Raw genomic sequence first — 20017 nt, 5'->3', positions numbered from 1 at the left:
CCTTTAAATGCAGAGGGAGAGATTTAAACTTTGTTTTACTTAACGTGTTAATAATTGTGACCTAGTACTTAGTGTGAACAAATGAAAATATTTATTACAACATACAGAAATTACAGTAATGTTTTTTCCCCAAATTGTACAGATTCACGTAACAAATCTCTTACAGTAAAGTCAAATTTAAGTGCAAAACGTTTGCTAGCCATAATATATGTACAAAACAGTTTAGCAAAAAAAATCCCTTGTTCTTCTACAGCAAACAGTAGCCACATTGGGGTAAAAAAAAAAAAAAAAAAGCAGTAGTTTCTTTCCCGTTCCCTTATAACTATGGTACAGTAATAGTACAAGAAGTACAGCAGGCAGTACATGTGACAACAGGGGGCTGATCCAAGTCAAAATCAAAGTGAATCAGTGGAAATGTCTTAATATCAGCAGTTTCATCATGAAAATAAAGACCAAGCGAAAGCACATGAGACAATGACAGCATGTTTAGACCAGCTTCTTTGAAAACATCCGCAGCTGCACAGGCGCTGCTGGTCAGTGTGTGTTGTGAGGGGGAATGTTGTGTGTGGCGCACACTCTGCTCATGTGACAGGAGTGGCAGAGGAGATGAGAGTCCAGAGGGAAGCACTGCGAGCCGGGCTGGTCGGAGAGCTGCTTTCCACACTCCTGAGAGGGAGGAAAACGACTCGGATAAGGGCGAGAATGCACACAGAGGAAGCGAGGACAGAAATCAACTATTTCATAAAGTCTGGTCAGAGAAACTTGTAGCTCTGATTTCAAACAGGATTTTAGGCAGAGGTAAAAAGTAACAAAGTACAAATACTTAATTTAGTGCATCACTGTATTTAAGAAAAGCACAGATGCATAAAAAAATCACCTTGAGTATTTTTCTGGCAACTTTTGGTGATACTATTTGGAAAGTCATAAGACTTGAATTTTGTCATTTTTTAATGCAATGTTGACATTGTTTGATATGCCTTAGTTATGACAACTTCACATTAATCAAGCCAATAACGTCTTCATTATAACAACTTGACATTAACCAAGACAAAAGTGTCTTAGTTATGACATCTTGACATTATCAAACTTAAAGAAACTGTTTAGTTTTATGTTTAAATATGACATTGAACTATCACCTGTGGTTGGTTTTAACACTGGCTATCATAAGACATAAGTATGTCATTAGTATTTCCCTTGACTTCAGACAAAGTGGTACTATTTGGACAGAAGTGTGTGGCTGCAGTGTGTTCTTGTGTCGATCATAATGTGCCACGTTCTGTTGCTGAAAACTAATTGGGGCAAACACATGGGAGCAAAGGTACTGTTCGTTACTTTCAGTGTTTTATTTGAAGTTAGAGTGTATTATGTTTAATAGTCTTTGAATTACATTAATATGAGAAACAGTAGGAATGTCATTCAGAGGGTTAGATTTTACTTTTGTACACTGAGGACATTTCAGAGCCTGTACTTTTTCACTTTTAGTTGAGTAAAGAAGTTCAGTCAGTACTTCTACTTCAACCAGACTTTTTCACACAAGTATCTGTCCTCCTTTTAGAGTAAAATTTGATTTGAGTTAAAGATGAGGACAGAGTTTGGGGTTACTGGTTTGTAAAGATCACTCACCTCACAGTGGTAACACTCAAAGTGATAGTCCTTGTTCATAGAGACGACCCGGAGGATCTCTTCACTGCCCTGAGACACAAAACAGCAGAAAAAAGGAGACATCAGAGAGGTCAAGGTGAGTCAGGGTGAATGGAGTTAGTTTTGACTTTCTGGTGCACTTTCAGTTGCAGTTAAAAAGTTTATAAACAAGATAAATTGATTTTGGAACAGCTTCCTCTATCACACTGTTGTTAAAGTTTGTTTTGGAAAACTGTCAAAGTTACTGGCCTTTCAATAAAGCAAAACACGTATTTTTACAGTAAGATATAAATATTTGTGTTCCTATTGTGTCTTATATGCAATTCCTTAAACTAAATATCTACTTGTGTATTTCTTTAAATGACAATAAAACCGAGCAGATAAAGTTTAAATTGAACCTGCTTGCTTATTAATCTGCTTGATAATGCTTTTTAAATTCTTTTAAATACAATTTGTCTCATTTTTAACTGTTCATCTGCTTGTTTTCTTTTTCTTTTTATTGTATTTTAAATGCAATTTCTCTGATTTTAAATTTTTTTTAAACTCATACTCACCTCAGTAGGTAAGATGGGTTGAAAACAGGCAGCGCACTTCGGGGCAAAAATTCTGTGGGATGACAGAATACAGTTTATTTAGTGTGGAAACCAGCAGCACTCACACAGCAGAGTAATGTCTCTGAAAGAGGTGGGACGAGCAAGGGACATTTTTTTTAATGTTACGCAAACAACGGAAACATTCAAAGACAGAAATATCAAAAGCCGCTGAGGAACAGCACCAGGATGCCTGCAAGTCATACACAAAGCATTTGAACACATGGCGAAGTCTCACTTGTTGTAGTCTGCCACACAGTAGATGTTGCTGTGATGGTCCACGGTGAAAGGAACGCCATCCAGAGCTTTGGAGCACGTCACGCAGCGGAAACAGCCGGGATGGTACGAGTTCCCAAGAGCCTGCAGGATCTGAGAATGAAGATCAAACCATTATTTAAGTATGCTACTGATGCCTCCGCTTGACCTACAGAGGCAAACAAAACCATCATGGTTATTTCTGGGTTCTTGATGCCTGCCACCAGGTCAGCATGCAGACTGGAAGAGCCTGTTGTTTACATTTTCTCAGGCAGAGCTACATGCATAAACGTGACTATGTAGCTTTTTCTTTTTTAAAAAAGATTCCTTAGTGTATCACTACGGGGAGCGCGAGTACTATAATTCAAGAATCAAATAATTCCTAAAATTAGTGATACTATAATAAGTTTGATAAAACATGTAAGTGTAAGTTTGATTAAAACCACATTTTATATTCAGTATTCCTATTTTCAATGCAAACGCCAACTGCAAAGAGCTGCTGTGAAATCTTGCAGAAGAAGGAAACAACAAACACAATCACATCAACAGTGAGCGGAAAACCTGCGTGGGGACTGAATAACAGACCAAAAAAGCAAAAACATAAACCAACAAAATACAGTCTCTTTTCCCTGTCTTCTTTTTTCATTCAAAAAATGTTTTTTTTTAAATGTTTTATTTCAAAATAGTTTAAACACGGTATTTCTCAGAAGATTTTATAAAACACTGGGCCCTGAGGTAGCTTTTTTCCCCCTTTAAAACTCTTGCACCAGCTCACTTTTGAGCATCAAACATTTAACCTGAATGTGGTTAAACCCTTCAAATCAAGCAGCAAAATGATGCCCATCAATCACAGACCGACTGGGAGCTTTCTATTTCTATTATGGGTATTATGTGGTTCAAATATGGTAAAAAGTTTGGAGATAATCACCACCGAGCCGTATTTCTTTATTTATCAAAAACCCCAAAGCAAACATTCCACTGAAAATCTGCCGTGGGAACCCAAAGAGGAGCCAACAAACACACGTCACTGAATGTCTCTATCCTCTGGGGGGTTTCTGGAAGTGCACTCTGGGAAACGTAGGGAAGTGACTAAAAAAAAATTACACAGGACCAGGTTAAGAGTTAGAGTATATTCCCTTTAAATCTAACATAAGTCGAAGATTTATAGGCATTTGTGCTCCTCTTCACACACTCTCACACACTCTAACACTCTCTCTCACTCTTTCTCTCTCTCTCTCACACACACACACACCTCACCTGTTCGAGAATAAGATGGCCACACACACTACACTTCTCAGCAGCAGCCTGGAATCCTGAAAACTGTAATTACAACAGAGAGATTACCATTAGTGGAAAATCAATCCTCTGACTCTGAATGTGTGTGTGTGTGTGTGTGTGTGTGTGTGTGAGAGAGAGAGAGAGAGAGAGAGGGAGAGAGAGAGACGGATGACAAAACACGCCTTGACCTCAACTCTTACCATATAATCCTCTTTACAGTACACAGAGCCATTGACATTGTAGAAGTCCTTGTTTCTCAGGGTGCGTCCTGCAGAGGGGGGAGACGACAGACTCAGCATGATAAAACTCAGGAAATGAGCGGTTAAAAGTGGCGTTTAGAAAAGGTGCGGGCACTAGAAAATAAGCCTGAATACATAGAAGGACAGTTTGGATTATTTGAAGTGGGATTGTATTAAGTTCTTATCCATAGTCGGTGTATTACCTAGATGGCATTCAACACGCCCCCAGTTCAGAGAAGCAGAGAGTACAAGCACAGACTCTAAGCAATGTACTGCAATGAACTACATCTTAACTTATATATCTTATATATATAATAACTTTATCATAATTATAACAATCATTATCAGTTTAAGTTTACATTATATTTAGAATATTTTCACCTATTTTCCTCCATTATATAAGCCAAATATCCCCCTCTCTCTTGCTTAACTGCTGCTCGGTCTGAAAAGCTGATGCATTTCATGAGTTGGGGTCATGTTTTGTGTGATTAGGAGATGTTTTCTGTGCTTAGTTTCTGGGCTGGTACTCTTGTCTGCTTCACCAGACTCGAGGCGTGTTGACCTCCATCTACTGTAGGTAATACGCTGACTATGGATAAGTACCTCATACAACCCCACAGCAAATAATCCTCATTAACCGTTTAAATCGTGACTGTTGTGTCTGGGGGTTGTTGTTGGAGTTGGGGGTACTCACCACAGGACACACAGGTGAAGCAGCGTGTGTGATAGAGACTATCCAGAGCCTGGCAGGCATTATCTGCCCCGTACACGCCTTTCCCACACTTCACACAGGTTCCTGCCGACACAATGGGGGAAAAAAAAAAAACACAACGGAAACAAACATGCATTTAGTTGAGGGTAATCGCTCAGCGGCTCTTAGCACTTCGTTTACGACGCATTCCAAGAGGATGTGTCTGAAATCCAACTCCACACAAAGTGTCAACACTTGTAAATCCTCTCGTTCGCACCACCTAGGGGATTTTCACACAGTTAAAACCCAGTTACCCATGCCAGCCTGTTTGCTCATCCACTCAAGTGTCTCTGCTGAAGCTCTATCATTAAAGGGAAACTCCACCGGATCTGACTTTCTGGCAGTCGCTCCAGAAAATAGACGACTCTTTCTTCTGGAGTTTTATTCCTTTAAATTTGACTTTAAACCCCACATTTGGAGCAATTTGGAGATTAAAAATGATTGCTGCCAGGAGCCTTAACTACCTATCAATTTTGCTGCTTCCTTTGAATCATTATCTAATGGCAGATAATTTATTTTCATTTAAAGTCAATAAAATAACACCTCTTCAGCTTTTTTCAAACTTTTTTTTTCCAGTTTGGTGTCAGGTATAAAGACTCTGCTGCCATATCAGTTAGGACCAGAAAAGTAAATAAGCATTTCTAGGTCAGAATTAGCATACATTCTAGTTTTGCTGCTTAGTGGCTGTTTGAAAAAAAAAAAAACACCTCTCTACCATACAATCAACCTTTCTTTGTGTGTTTCTCATTTAACAGTATACAGTTTAGTCTAAGTACATGTTAAGGGCACTAAATGTAAAGAGGAAAAGCGGTGTGGTGGTCCGAGCTGCAGCGTTCCTGTGATCTATTTAAGGGTCTGCCTGCGTGTTTTCCTTTCTAATGTGGCTGAGGGAGTGCCACACAAATAAAGATTTCCTGCGACTCTTGGACAGTCCCTTCGATATTTAGGAACAGGCACAAGCCTCTGCCAAAGCCAGAAACCAAAAAGGGGCCACAACTCAAACCCAAGGCTTTAAATTTTAATGTTTGAGGCAGCTACATATAGAAAAAGTTGGGAAAGAATTGGGTTTAAGTGACTGGGCATTTGGGGATTTTTTTTTAAAGGATTAAGTCTTTTAGGGTTTGCATGTATGGAGGGTCACTTCTGCCAACTTTCTCAAAATACTAAGTGTAACAAAATAACAACTTACTGTCTCAAAATAATGAAAATCTTTACTTACTCACTGTTTTATCAAGTTTTAGAATGTTTCTCTGTATAATGACTCACAGGATCTTGTTTTCCATTACACATAGGCAGAAACAGGCTTCCACACATACCCAACACAAGAATTTTATAGAATTTGGACAAAAAGCTGAACAAATGGCACAAAAATTGGGGCTGAATTAAAATATTTGTATATTTGTCCTCCTTTCTGTACTTAAATCTACTCTATGAAGCACAAGAGGGCATATCACCTGAAAAGTTTTGTGTGTACGCGTTATTGTTTTGATCTTTTGGGACAAAATCCATCAACAGAAACAGCAATCTACTTCTACAGTTTCTTAGTTTATGGGAGACTAGTTTTCATTTTTACTTTCTTTTTAATTATGAGCATTTCACTTTGCTCAGCAGTAAGTTTTATGATAGGTGTGTGTGTGTGCGTGTGTGTCGGCTGAGCTCAGAGCGTCTGTCTTCACGCCTCAGAGCTTCTGATTTCGTCCTAATGGCTGAGAGGAGTACAGTACTGTATGTCCCCTCCGGGCACACATACCTGAGCAGAAAAACAGGCTACAGCACACCGCCCCTGCACACGCCAAGGCAGCATTACACACACACACATGACTCACACACACTGCATTACTGTGGCCTGAAGTCACTTGGGGGAAACACACCCTGCCACACAGAAACAATACACACATATTCACCCAGCCACCGTAACACACTCCTACCCTGCTACACACACACACACACACACACACATCCTGAGCCCTAATCTTGTGTGACTCACAGTAATGGTTGGAGCTGTGTTTATATAGAACCATGTAATTTGTGTCTGAGTGTTACAGCAGAATTTTGCAGTTTAATGGCCATGTAGATACGCTGCATTAGCTGCTCTATGTGCACCACACTGTAGCAAATTGTCTTGAAACATCGGCGGACTCTGCCTGATGTTTGGGCTACAGGTGTGAGTATACACACATCTGTCCAGCATGTTCTTTTTCTTTCTTCTCTTCACTCAAATATATCTACTTGTCTGGATCAGTCTCCTGAAGCCAGAGCGCGCCCCCCCCTCCTCTTTCTTTCTCCTTTATGCTTTGCGTGCTACCACCCTGCATGTCTCTGCAGGTTCCAATGCACCATCCATCCATACACTCTTTCAACTATTAATCTGTCCGTGCATCCATCCATACAACCCTTTCATTTGGAGAGAAACCTGTGATCTGACACCAGGCAGTGAGGAGGACAATAATAACACACCGAGGGCGGATGCTGGGTGACCCGACGCTCCATTATGACTGCATGGGATATCGTGCATGAACAGTGACGGTACTGACTCAAATGAGGGATGTGATTTTTACAAAGGAAACGGCTAATAATACAATTCTGGAACTTTTTAAAACTGAAAAATTGACCCGTTCTTTGAGGCTTCAAAATGACAAATGGACTGAATTTATGAATTTATGAGTACGTGCAGACTTTGTATGACTCCACTAATGTTTCAAGCTCCCTTCCTCTACCTGATGAGACTAGTAGGCATGTAAGCTTCCTTTGTTCTGTTGGATAGAGTTACATTTTTAATATTATGAGAAGGCTTATGTAAGAAAGTTGATCACCAAACTGCTGGCAGATTAGTACACAGAGTACACATAGATCTGTAGGGTGTTACAGGGTGTTACGCTGGAAAAAAACACACAGATGCACATGTGTATAGATATAACCTGTACACATTGAAAGGTAATCATAAATATTAACTCTTGAAAGAGAAGTAGGACTGAAAGCTTTCTAGGGACTGAGCTCAGCTCTTAAGGACAGTGGCTCTTAAATACTTCTTTGCTTTCTGTACATATATATAAAAAATGGAAAAGGCCTTAATATAAAAATGTCAAAGACTCTGTACACTCTGTGATATCTTTTCCACATTAAAGTGAAATAAAAAAATAAATACAAGAGCATTTTCCCATTGAAAAGACATCTAAAGAACAACTGTTCACAATAGGTTTTTATACAGACTGTTTGAAGACGTTGATTCAACATTCACATTTAGGCTAGGCGTGCCACAATTTTCCAAGTCCATGAGTCAATTTGACGTACGTTAAAATGGTCATGATTTTATTAGTTTTTGTTTTTTTTTCCACCAACAGCTCTGCCATTTTCAGACTATCAAGCCTTAATTTCTAAAGATCAACGGATCATTGGTTTTATGCTCTGACATTTAAATCATTTAAATTTTCAAATTTCAACCATATTTCAAATATTTCATATTTCAAGATTTGCAATTGTGACATTTTTCATCCTCTACAATGTGTAAATAATAGCCCATTGTCACTTTGGACCCTCACTGAGAAACTACATCCAAATTTCTCAGCGGAAAAGCCAGGAAAAAAAAGTCTGCCACACACAGGAGTCGATCATCAGTTGCTTGGATGAAGGACCAGTGTTCAACTCATTCATCCACCACATCTTAATTTCTTAAGACTCTTTGTAGCTCATTACACTACGTCCCAGTGCACCAACACCAAGCAGCATTTTAACGTTGATATCGAGTTGAAAACTAGTTAATATGTGGTCTGAAATCTAAGACCCTCTTACAACATTACCGTGTCACTAAACACAAAGTTGTTTAATAATTTTGATAAATTTGTTGAGTTGCAGGTTGAAAGAGAGAGGATATTGATTAGTGTGAAGGTTGAAATCTGGTATACAACAAGACAAAATTTCAACGCATGTAATGTTCCATGAAAAATGTCATAAGTATGAACTATGTATTCTGTGTGCTGCCAACAAAAAACTTTGACGACATCGTTATGGGACAAGTTCTAAGTGTTTGAATTAAATAAATCGTGGTTCTTGCTGTAACCTAATGTGCATAGACTGGGACTCTGAGATATACACACCAGAATGCAGTATGAAGACCGGCGAAAAAGACTGAACACAGGCCTTTTGTCCATGAAACTAGGACTCAAGTCCAGTGTAGGAGAAATACTTTTGTCTAGCTTTCAACCGGGAATTTTGGATGTAGTTTCTCAGTGAGGGTCTAAAGTGCTGATAAGTTCAATCACTATCTTCAAGTCAGTGAAAACTTTCACTTTTCAAAAAAATATTTTAACGTCTCTTTGCTGGTGACCATCATCATTTCAAACTACAATTGACCAAATTTCAGACTGACTAAACAAATCTGTGTTTTGACACACGTTGATGTAACCAAATTTTAGCCTCTTAAATTCATTGACAGCTATTTTGATAATCTATTAATTGTTTTGAATCATGATTTAAGAAAAGATGTCCAAATTCTCTGATTTCAGCTTCTCATATGTGAATATTTTCTGTTTTTTTTAATCCTCTGACAGTAAATTGATTATCTTTGGAAAAAAGCGAGGCATTTGAGGACGTCATCGTGGGGTTTGGGAAACACTGATCAACATTTTTCACCATTTTATGGACCAAAAACCTGTTTGATAAACCAAGAATATAATCAAGAGATTGACTGACAATGAAAATAACCATCAAAGCTATTGTTGAAAAAAGATCTCACCAAAGAACTCCTGCCGGTTCTCTGTGGCACCGACTCCTGGATCCTCCTGAGATTTGACGGGCCCTCCGGCTGAACAGGACCCCACTGTCACTGTGCTCGGTTTGGACAGAGACGTCAGGGCCAGAGACTCCTTCAGCATCAGGCCCTCCAAGAGCCCCTCACCTTCCAGCGCTGCATCTCTCAGCAGGAGTCGGGTGAGCTCCTCCTGGTAGCGGGTGCCAGGCAGGTCGGAGTATCGGGCCCTGTCCCCCATCACTCCCCCGTCTTTGCCTCTCACTCCTGCCTGCTGTTCCTCCCACCACTCAGGGCCAGCCGGGTAGCACGCTGCTCCTGGACTTCCAACAGCAGGTGGGTATGAGTGACGGCTGTCATGGGCCCCTGGACGCACCCCTCCATCCAGATATTGAGTCCAGGCCTCCACAGGGGTCACCCCGGCCCTGCCTAGAGCCCCATAACCAGCCGCAGAGCCCCCTGTCTGTATGGAGGGAGACTGCTGCTGTGGAGGTAGGCCTCCAAAGGCGGAGTAACGGGAGTCATAGCCCAGGCTGATGCCACTGGTTCGGTTGCTGCTGCACCGGCTCCCCATGGGGCTCCCTCCGCCACCGCCGCTGGCTGTGCTGGAGGCAAAGCTGGACCTGGGGCTGACCAGCACCGACTCCTGCAGGCTGAATGAGGAGCATGGGCTCAGGGTTGGTCCCGAGGGGTAAAAGAAACCTCCTCCTACACCTCCTCCGGTCACATCTGATGTGCGATGAGGTGGATGAGAGAGGGATGCAGGCCTGGTGCTCTCCCACAGTTCACTGCCCGTGCTCAGGCGTTTGTAAAACAGAGCCTCCTGGAGAGAGAAGCGTTTGTGCCTCTCCGGCTCAGAGAGGTAGCCGGCCTCCGCCAGGCCACCTCCACCGCCTCTGGGAGCTGACCCATAGCCCGCAGTGGCAGGGTACGGTGGTGGAACAGAGAGAGGTGGCGGCTGGGAGAGGAGCTGCTGCCGTCTGACCAGCTGCTGGAGCTCCAGTGAGTAGCGCCGTTGATTCAGGGATGCCTTGGAGCCAAATGCTCCCAGGGGGTCACACTCGGGGCCTAGGCCAGACTCACGCCTCAGGTGGGAATCCACGCCTTCGCCCAGGTAACAGGAAGCTCTCTGCTGGGGGGAGCGACGCCTCACTGGCGCCAAGGTGGAAGGGTGAAGAGGCTGCTCGCCATCTGGAGGTATGGCACCCACCGTGGAGGAAGATGGCGGCGGTGGGGTGAGAAGCTGAGAGGAAGGCATTCCCATCCCTCCTCCTCCTCCTCCTGCTCCTCCTCTCCCACTCACTGGAACACATGCATCGCTTGTGGTTGCAGAGGCAAGCGAGAACTGGCCGGGCCTTGAGGGCGAGGCAGCTGCAGAGCTGGGAGCTGGTGGCAGACCGTTGCCCCCACCACCGCTGCTGCTGCTGCTACCGCCTCCAGAGATGCCAGTGTTGGCGTTGCTGTTATTAGAGTTGTTGGCAGAGTCATGCTTTTTCTTTGAACTGTTGAATTTCACACTGCCCGAGTCCGTTAGCTTTAACTTCTCTAATAACTTGCTTATCGGCCTGTCCATGATGAAGCCTTCTTGTGTCTTTACCTGTCTGGGCAAAGTCAAGTCCTACAGCACCCTTTTTAAGTTATAGATCAATGAGCTCAGGTACAGTGTGGGTAGGGTTGTCACAATACCAGAATTTTAAACTTCCATACAAACAATACTTGATATCTTTTTCAATACCGCAGCCAAAAAAGGTCCTCAAAGTCACAAAATGGAATATATTTTCTGTTTTTCTGAATTACCAATGTGCTGGTACAGAAAAAGTCAAGGAACACTCTCTGGGTTTGCTATGCCGCAAGGCAAATTTCAGACAAGAGAAAAAAAGACTGATCTGAACTGAGGTCTGGACCAAGCACTTGGATCTTTTTCTTTGTTTTTTTTTAAATAGCTTTTGATACTATCAAAGGTTAGTATTGTATGTTTTAAACATGTGGTATTGAAAAAGTATTGAAGTAGCAATACTTTTGACAACCTTAGCAGATATAACACTACAGCAGAACAAAAATGTTCAAGTAAATCTACAGCTTTTCAAATCCAGAGAAATCAAAAACTGACCTTGAAACTAGCACAAAGCTAAAAACAATGACCCTTTATATACACAATAAATACAAAACGGATAAATAAGACCTTTAAGACATTTCAGGGTTCGTTACATGATTTAAGTCCTCTGAGTCATCTGGTTTGCCCCCATGTGGAAAATCCACAGGCACAGGTAGGCTGTGGTGAGGAAGAAGAATCCATTGGATTTTTTTTTTTTTTAATTTCTTTTGTTTTTTCTAGTTAATTAGTTCAAGTCAATCCAGGCAGGAAACAGGAGTAACATACATCCAGGAGGACACAGGACACTTCGCGGCGTGACCTATGGTCGTGGAGGGCCTCCTTCTTTGTGGACCCTCATGTGGCTCCACATCTGCATTTTCTCTTATGAGTTAAAATGTCTGAAACACACTTCAGCAGAGTTGGACTGATGTCTCCTTGGTTGTCCAGTGCGGTGTGGGGGTTTCTTTTTTAAAACACACACAAAGCGGAGAGGTTCAGCGGGATGCAGGCTTCATGTGGGTCCAGTGTAGACAAGAAAATAAATCCGTTGGTGCACAAATAGTCGACTCCTGCCATTCATCTCAGGACGAAACGCGCACGGAAAAACTTAGAATAACGCGATTAACTTTTAACTCAAGCAACGGGAAACACACATACGGCACTCGCTAAACTCCTCAGTCCCGTCCGTCCATCCGCCTGTGCTTTTATCATTCCCGTTTTCAAAGAAGGAAAATCCTGTCCGGGACTCGGACAAATAGTTAGCGGAGAAGTTTGGAGACACAGAAGGAAACGGAGGAAACCGGCGCTCCGTAACAGTTACATCCCAACACACCGGTGCTGGACTAAACGAGTGGATAAAATCCCTCCCCGTGTGCATTGCACGGTCGACAACTTTGTTTCTTTCTTTCTTCCCCCTAAATAATTACTTACCTCCCCCCTCTTTTTTTTTTTTTAACAAGTGTCGAGTTAGCCACCAACGACGGAGCTACTTCCGGTTGTAGCTTTTCAGAATTAAAGCGACCGTAAACCGTTATGTGAGTTGCCGCGTTTTGGAGATATCAGCCTTAGAGATGTCTGCCTTCTGTGGAATATAATCGAACTAAATGGCGTTTAGTTTGTGGTACTCAAAGCGCCTACAGATCTTGTTGTTGTTGTGGAACTACTTTCTTGCTGTACCTGTCAACAGGATCATTGCTAAGAAGGAAGTGTGCATCTACTCATGGAGGAGAGGAGAGGTTACATCTTAACTCATGGTGTCATGACCCCGAGCCATAGATATATTATAAATTAACTTGATAGTGTGCAAAGAAGGCGGCCATTCAGTCCAATGACAGTCACTCACCTGGCAAACAAGTTGAAAAAGTTTTCTACCCTCCGGGTTTACTTCCTGGTTAATATGCACAATAGTTAAAAAGCCCTACTTTAATTTTTAAAAATAATAATTTCAGTATATGTTTTAAACCACTCAAAACAATGGTAATCTATTGAGTGCCTGGTAAAATCTGAACATTCACCAGCCATTTTGCTGATCGACAACAAAGTTAATTTTGAACCCTGTTTTCTTTTTCATTACTTTTCTTTTTTTTTCTTCTTTTTTTTTTGGCACTTTCAGCGGCACAAACCAAATGCTATAGAGAATAGGCAGACATCTTTACATCGGATACCTTAAAAACTCTGCAATTCACACCTGTACAATCTAGATGGATGTATAGTGCTGCGGGTAAAAGGAAAAATTAGTATTTTTGATTTTGGGGTGAACTGTCCCTTTATCTCCTATCTGGATTAAACGAGCTATTTAAATGAAAAAAAAAAAAAAAAAACTCAAACAATCTGTGGTACTGCTTAGGTTTCTGTTCAGATATGGAAGACATATTCCTGCCAGTTTTTTTTTCCGTTTCCTTTTCCAAAGAGGCACTATTAGTTTTTATTTTGAAGGTCCATGTGAACGATCGTTTCTTCCGGTTCTGTTGGTCTGTTGAACTTGACGCAGCACAGTTCCTTTATCAGTCAGCGGCGGCTCGTTCCCCCAGCAGGCCGGAACACCTTTCCACCAGACATGGCTGTTTCGTCATTCATACGCAAAAGCCCCTCAGAGGATGTGACCCCTCCGCGAAGACCTGCTCTTTACAAGAAAAAATAAATAGATAAAAATTAAAAGTTCCTAGGCTGGTAATGTTATATATACTGAGTTGGGGACTATTGTGGAATAAAAACGTAATTTAAAGTCCACTCAATACACTTCTTCAGAAGCCTTGAGCCACGTGCAGGGTCTTGAATTAACAAGTGTCCAACCAAAATAAAGTATTTCCACAGAGTTTCTGCCATTTTAAATGAGGACCTCAACCCACACAAGGCCGTGTTTCCATACTGAGGTCATGTCTTCAGTATTTTTTTTAATTTTTATTTATTTATTTATTCATTTTTGTCTGAAATTTTGACAGTGATGGAAGAAGTAAGCTATTCAGATCTTTTAGTAAAAGTAGAAGTACAACAATTTAATGAAAAACACTACAGGCGGGGTTACAAGTTCAGTATTAGCATCAAAATATACTGAAAGTAAAAGCACGCATTATACCCCATTTCAAAATAATATATGTTGTATGACTGAATTAGAATGATGCATTACGATGTAAATATCACAAATGTTGATTGTTGGTTAAATATATAAACAACTTCACACACACTGCTTGGAAGCTTAACAGGATATATCATGTTTATTAGCAAAACAATACAATATTATTTTGTGGTGAGACAGAACCCAGTGTTCACAGTATTGTTTCAAAGTGTTTATATATCAACATACCAATATTAAACCCAGATTACACAGTTTTTAAAGGGGCTTAATCTGTTTTTTTTCTCTATATTGCAAGATAAGTAAGGCGACACTTGATTATCACTTGATATTAGAATTCCTGACTTAAAATCTAGTTTAACAGCTTTAATATTTTATTTTATGTTGTGTTTGCATATGAAACCTTGAGTAATCATATTGTGGGGCTAATAAAAAGCTATATCAATAGCAATAGAATAATACAAAGGGATATTTCATGTAATTGGTACTTTTACTCTGTCTGTGACTAATGTTTGGCTCTTATTTGTTTTGGACTATTTTTTAAGTCGTATTGTTGCTAACTTTAATTAATTTAAGGATCTTAGTGCGTGCCCTTTCACAGTTTTAACATTACATTCGAATCATATAAAACTGCGTCGTTTAGGCAGCGGCACTACTTTATTGTACCAGCAGCCTGTGGAATGCGCGGAGGGACACGGCGGAGTGGAGCGGCGGGTGAATTTTTTCGGCGTGTCTGAGTTCTCCAAGGAGGACGCAGGGTAAACATCCCGCTACTGTCCCAGGAGTGGCCGGTAACAGTCCGTCCCGATTTCCGGCTGTTTGTGGCCGTTAACGTCACACCCAAAAAACACACCGAGCCCTGATAAAGTGTTGACTGTGTTTGGACAGGCTTGTCGGCTCTCTACGTGCCCCGGAGCCCCCTCCATGTGGAGCCTTTCATGGCCCCTGCGGTTCACCGGAGTGAGTCCCTCTGCAGACTCCTTTACCTCACAGGCTGCGAGTGGGAACTTGTCTGAAAAGCTAACAGAGAAATTCTTTTGGGCTTAGTAGCGGAGCAGTTCATACAAAAACAATACTTTGAAGAGCTCTGTCTGTATTTCTGCCTCAGCGAAATACACTCATGATGTAGATAATAGCCTTTACTTCCACAGAGACACATCGTGTCCTCTGCTTCAACATCCAGCTCAATATTTCCCCCGAGTGTGTATTTTTGTAACTATTTCCTCAAAGAGCAAACATACTAACACATCATTAAACACGTGCACAGCTAATATTTGTTTAATTTTTCTATAGATATGTGATTTTTTTTGGTAATTTATCAATGTCAGTGTTTAGCCAAGCATGTGGGGGCAGAGGTGGGAAGTAACTATGTACAAATACTTACTGTACTCGAGTAAAGTTCTCGGGTATCTGTACCTGAGTATTTATTATAACTTTTTATTTTTGCTCCCTTCATTTTGACACAAATACAAACCCTGTACTTTCTACTCCTTACATTTTCAAAACAGGATCCATACTTTTAATTTCAATGCATTTGATGGGAATTACTAGTTTTACTTTTTAAAAATTTCCTTCACAACATCAAGACTGACACAAAATAGCACAAAATAACAGAGTGTTAGCTAACATCTGACCATAATGCTGTGAAGAAAAAATGAGAAATGAGACCATGGTAACTGAAGGGCATGTGTGCTGTATTTATGACCGTATCTGCTTGAAAGTCTAAACACTTAAATAACCTTAGAGGTTTTATGTAATGCTCCTAAATTAATCCTTTATCTTGGGGAAATGTTTTGCTTAAGGGAGAATCTTAAGTTTGAAACTTAAACTTCTCTGTTTTGTTGATTTGGAGAACCCCATGTAGACAAAAGTGGTAGTGTTTTGACCACCAACCATAAAATATAACATCAAAAAAGGATATTAAGTCAGACAAGGCAGATACATATTATACTTAAATAAAGGGTGAGAGGTGATTTTAAGGTGACTGAGTTTGATTTATGTGTTGTACTATTATTAGTGAGCTAAGTTGCTCATGTTTTATTTTATTCTTATTATATTTTTTCCATTTATTCTATATCAGTACTTATTTCCGATTGTCCTCTGCAGATCAATAACCGATTATCTTATCATGTTTTTTTATTTTTTTTATGTATGTATATATATTTTATTTCATGAGAAGCTTTGCTAGACCATTGCAGTGATGCTGACTCATGTTTGTTTGTTGATTTCAAAAAATGAATGGAAAGAGGTTTGCATGATTGAATAAAGAGGGAAAACTCATTTAACAACAGCAGCAAAAATGCAGAAAACATTTAAATCCAAGTGAGATTGTTTTCTTTATTTTTGAGTAATAAAATCTCACCTTCAGTGACAAAACTTATCAAATTCTCCTTCTTGATGCACCTTCAGCTCCGCCCGGTGGTCAGTAGAGAATCGTGCAGACAACATGGCGGCGCCCGTGAGGACATTGTGCTGCTCAGGTGAGACAGAGGTTATCCAATAAATCTGTTGCCTGTGAGACCCGCTGAAACATTAAAGCTGGGTTTCGTTACCGTAAACATCTTCTTGTGTCTGCTGTTACTTTTGATACAGATGTCTGTTTGAATAACTGCCGTAAATACAGTAACGATGACCGTGAATGCTAATGCTAATGCTAACATTTGTCATGCAAACTCTGTATTCATGCACATCACCGAACTGACACAACCAGGAGAAAAAAAAAATAACCACTTACATGCGTTTTGCATTAGAAACTAGACTACAGACTGCTCATAAGTTCATAACAGAGTAACCTGAGTGTGTGTTGTGTATTTCTGGTGATGTTGTGTGTTCAGAGGTGATTTCAGAGGCTGTTTTGTTTGTTTACTTGTTGTTTTTCAGTGTTGAGACTCTCCAGCAGACAGTTCAGCACAACATGTGGAGTCCAGGCTGGAGAGAAGTGGAGGAAAGAGTGAGTTGGTGTTGCTGTTTATGACTGTAAGATAATATAATGATATATTAGGATAATTCCTGGTTATCTGTGACTTTTCAGTCCCCATGAAATATGTCTTAATATTTCACTTAAATTAAATGAAATGTTTATCACTGGTGGTTTTCATTATATTTGAGATAGAGCTGCTCGATTTGAAAAAAAAAAAAGCCATATTGCGATTATTTTGACTGAAATTGGTATTGCAATATGTGATACTTTATGGAAATGATCAGTTTGCATTACAATTTTCATGTTCACTGGATCAAACAAAAAATAAAAAATAAATAAAACCGTGATGATGTGATATTTATTGATGTCTGTACCAAACAAACATGTTTTCTTTGATCTGGAGAACAGGATTTGTAGGCCGTGGCATCTGTGCAGCACATCAGTACCTCATTATAATGCTGTTTTGTCACAATTTTTTTTTGGTTCTGGTTCTGCTATTTTGATATTCCACTTGGTCATATTGTGATTATACTGCGAGTGAGATTTATTGTGTAGATGTATTTGAGATCCTCTATATAAGATAAACATTATATTAGAATGGATGTTTTTTTTTGTTTGTTTGTTTGTTTTATACATTTTGATTGTCCTTCTTATGGCACATATGCTCCTTTTTGTGTTGCCCCCAAAACACATTTCTAGTTTAAATGCAAAAACATTCGCAATATATTTATGAATGAATAGAAATATGCCTTTATTATTGTGTAGATCAAGTGAAAAATCTGTGTAATTATAAATATATAAATGCAAACTCTAATTATTTATTATTTGCACAATTTACTGTCTGTCCCTGAAATCGCATTCCACCCTGTTAGTTTGTGTTTTTTTTCTCCTCATGAACAAAAACAACTTCCATTCCTTTAAATCTACATTCAGGAGCTGCATCACTCCTTTGGAGGGAATTCTAATGACCACCATCTAATGTGTTTTATACTCCATTAACCATGTATTTTACATTGTAATGTGCAATGGAATAATGGAATTATACATAACTTTACTTTGGTTTTACATCAGTCGAGCACTACTCAGAAGTGCGTGTTTAATGTGATCCAGTGACTAAAGTCCATTATGCTACTGGGTTCGCTGCCAGACTAGTTTTGTACATCATGACCAGCTATGGGACAAAATGTGCTGATTGTCTCCCATTCTTACTGTTGTCTGAGGAGTTTAATGAAATTTTATCACTGTCACGTTGATAGATTTCTTCTTATTTCACGATGTTTGTGTTTTCTTGCAGACATGGACTTGCACGAAGCGGCACAGAATATGGCCCTCTGACAGATCTGCCTGATTGGTCATTTGCAGGTATTCTTTATTCTCAGTTAAATATTAGGAGGTATTTACGCCCTTTATGTTTCTATATAATCTAAATGAATTCACTTGACAACAAGCTACTTAAATTCAGGGTAACATTTTATATTTTCTGATGTGTGTATCTGGACAGATGGAAGACCAGCCCCTCCAATGAAGGGACACCTGAGAAGAAGGCAAGAACGAGAAGTTTTAGCAGTGAGTATAAACACATTTGCCTTTTTGAAAGCATCTCATCCTCTTCTTCGTGCTTACTACATGCTTTTTGTCTTTAACCGTGGCGTTTCTTTTTCACAGAGACGTATTGTGATGCTGAGCTCAGAGGTGGACAGAGGGATGGAGGCCTGGAGTAAAAAGCAGGAAGAGGACAAAAGGATGGAGGAGCACAAAAAGTCCCTTTTACTCAAACCTAAAGGGAAACTATTAATGAAGAAAAAATCTCAAAGTTAGAAACAGATTATCATTGTAGTCATGTTGCCACATCCTTGTTCTGAATGATATGTTGAATATATTTATGAGGAGTTGTGGGGTTTCGTCTGCTTTACAATTTGTTTTTCACTTTTGTTTGTTCCATTTCTGATTTATATGAATCTGTTGATTATGGATTTGTGGGACGCTCAATACAGAAATCTGTCCTGTAAACGTGTGATGACTTTCATGGGTAATTTTATAGATAGAACTGTTTGTTAATGTTTCTCAGCCTCCACTAGAATGCAGCATTTCTCCTTCGGTAAGGCAGTGTGGAGGCTCAATCGCCATTTTGTCTGGTGTTGGGCTCAGAGAGGAGTTTTGTTGGGCGGGCAGAGGAAGGGAGGAGCTGGTGAACATAAAGTCGCTCTGATTCAGGACCTTACTGAGTATGTGTGTTAAAAAGAGAGTGAGGGGCTCACACCTTGGCATGCTGTAGTAGCTCAATACTATTACTCGAAATACATGAAGAATAATCGCCCCGTCTGTGAAGCAGCTTAGTTAAGTTTCACTGGAGAGCCAATAAAAAAAAGGCCATCATCAGAATAGTTGACAATTTGCACAATTATATTAACAACTTGAGGAAAGAAGGGGATGTTTCTGGCAACACTTTGGTTCATATTAAGGCTTGGTTCTTGGTTCTTATTTGTCACACTGCATCTCTATGGAAGTCCATTTCTGCCAACTTTATATATATAAAAAAAGAACCTGTAAATGATTATAATGAGAAACTTTCTCAAAATAACGACTATCTCAAAATAAGTGTTTAAGTAAATGCATTTTTATTCATGTAAACTGAAATGAAATAGAAATTAATCAATGTGGAGCTGCTTCAAGCCATATTAAAATAAATAAATGGAAATAGATAATGTGCTTTCAGGACCTAGTAAATATACTAGAGAGGGGAAAACCATTCACTTTCGATTGGTCTGAAGTGATTGCCTAGCTGTTTTAATTAATCATTAAGAGTACAATAAACAGAGAGGCATCACGAAACTCAACTGGGCTTTGTACTGGGTCACATTTTAAATTGGAATTTAAAACTTTAAGGTTTAAATGGAAACCCAGCCTTAAAGTGTAAGATAATAGCCTTGTG

General features: G+C 39.9%; 2 protein-coding genes across 2 annotated transcripts; one reads left to right on the top strand and one right to left on the bottom strand.

Annotated features, from left to right (window-relative positions):
• Positions 1–68: 68 nt before the first annotated feature.
• ajuba (ajuba LIM protein) lies at positions 69–11685 on the bottom strand. Its single transcript, XM_084711543.1, has 8 exons — positions 9487–11685; positions 4698–4799; positions 3965–4032; positions 3744–3806; positions 2470–2600; positions 2196–2247; positions 1624–1692; positions 69–666 (listed from the first exon to the last, which is right to left on the bottom strand). Exons 1-8 carry the CDS (start codon positions 11069–11071, stop codon positions 535–537), a joined length of 2202 nt encoding a protein of 733 aa, XP_084567669.1. The 5' UTR covers positions 11072–11685; the 3' UTR covers positions 69–534.
• A 4875-nt stretch (positions 11686–16560) lies between these two features.
• mrpl52 (mitochondrial ribosomal protein L52) lies at positions 16561–19095 on the top strand. The gene is made up of 5 exons (XM_084712295.1): positions 16561–16645; positions 17046–17115; positions 18380–18447; positions 18587–18651; positions 18751–19095. Exons 1-5 carry the CDS (start codon positions 16612–16614, stop codon positions 18901–18903), a joined length of 390 nt encoding a protein of 129 aa, XP_084568421.1. The 5' UTR covers positions 16561–16611; the 3' UTR covers positions 18904–19095.
• Positions 19096–20017: the final 922 nt, after the last annotated feature.

Source organism: Lutjanus erythropterus, chromosome 23 (assembly GCF_056507025.1).
Source record: "Lutjanus erythropterus isolate fLutEry1 chromosome 23, fLutEry1.hap2, whole genome shotgun sequence".
NCBI lineage: Eukaryota > Metazoa > Chordata > Actinopteri > Lutjaniformes > Lutjanidae > Lutjanus > Lutjanus erythropterus.
Note: the sequence above shows the minus strand (reverse complement) of the source record. Positions and strands in the feature narration are given on the sequence as shown.

Coding starts and splice junctions, on each gene's coding strand:
- ajuba (XM_084711543.1), bottom strand. CDS start 11,071: ATGGACAGGCCGATAAGCAAGTTATTAGAGAAGTTAAAGCTAACGGAC. Junction 3,807..3,964: donor ACTGTAAAGAGGATTATATG/GTAAGAGTTGAG, acceptor TTGTAATTACAG/TTTTCAGGATTCCAGGCTGC. Junction 2,248..2,469: donor TGTGTGGCAGACTACAACAA/GTGAGACTTCGC, acceptor GTCATCCCACAG/AATTTTTGCCCCGAAGTGCG.
- mrpl52 (XM_084712295.1), top strand. CDS start 16,612: ATGGCGGCGCCCGTGAGGACATTGTGCTGCTCAG. Junction 18,448..18,586: donor GCCTGATTGGTCATTTGCAG/GTATTCTTTATT, acceptor GTATCTGGACAG/ATGGAAGACCAGCCCCTCCA. Junction 18,652..18,750: donor AAGAACGAGAAGTTTTAGCA/GTGAGTATAAAC, acceptor TCTTTTTCACAG/AGACGTATTGTGATGCTGAG.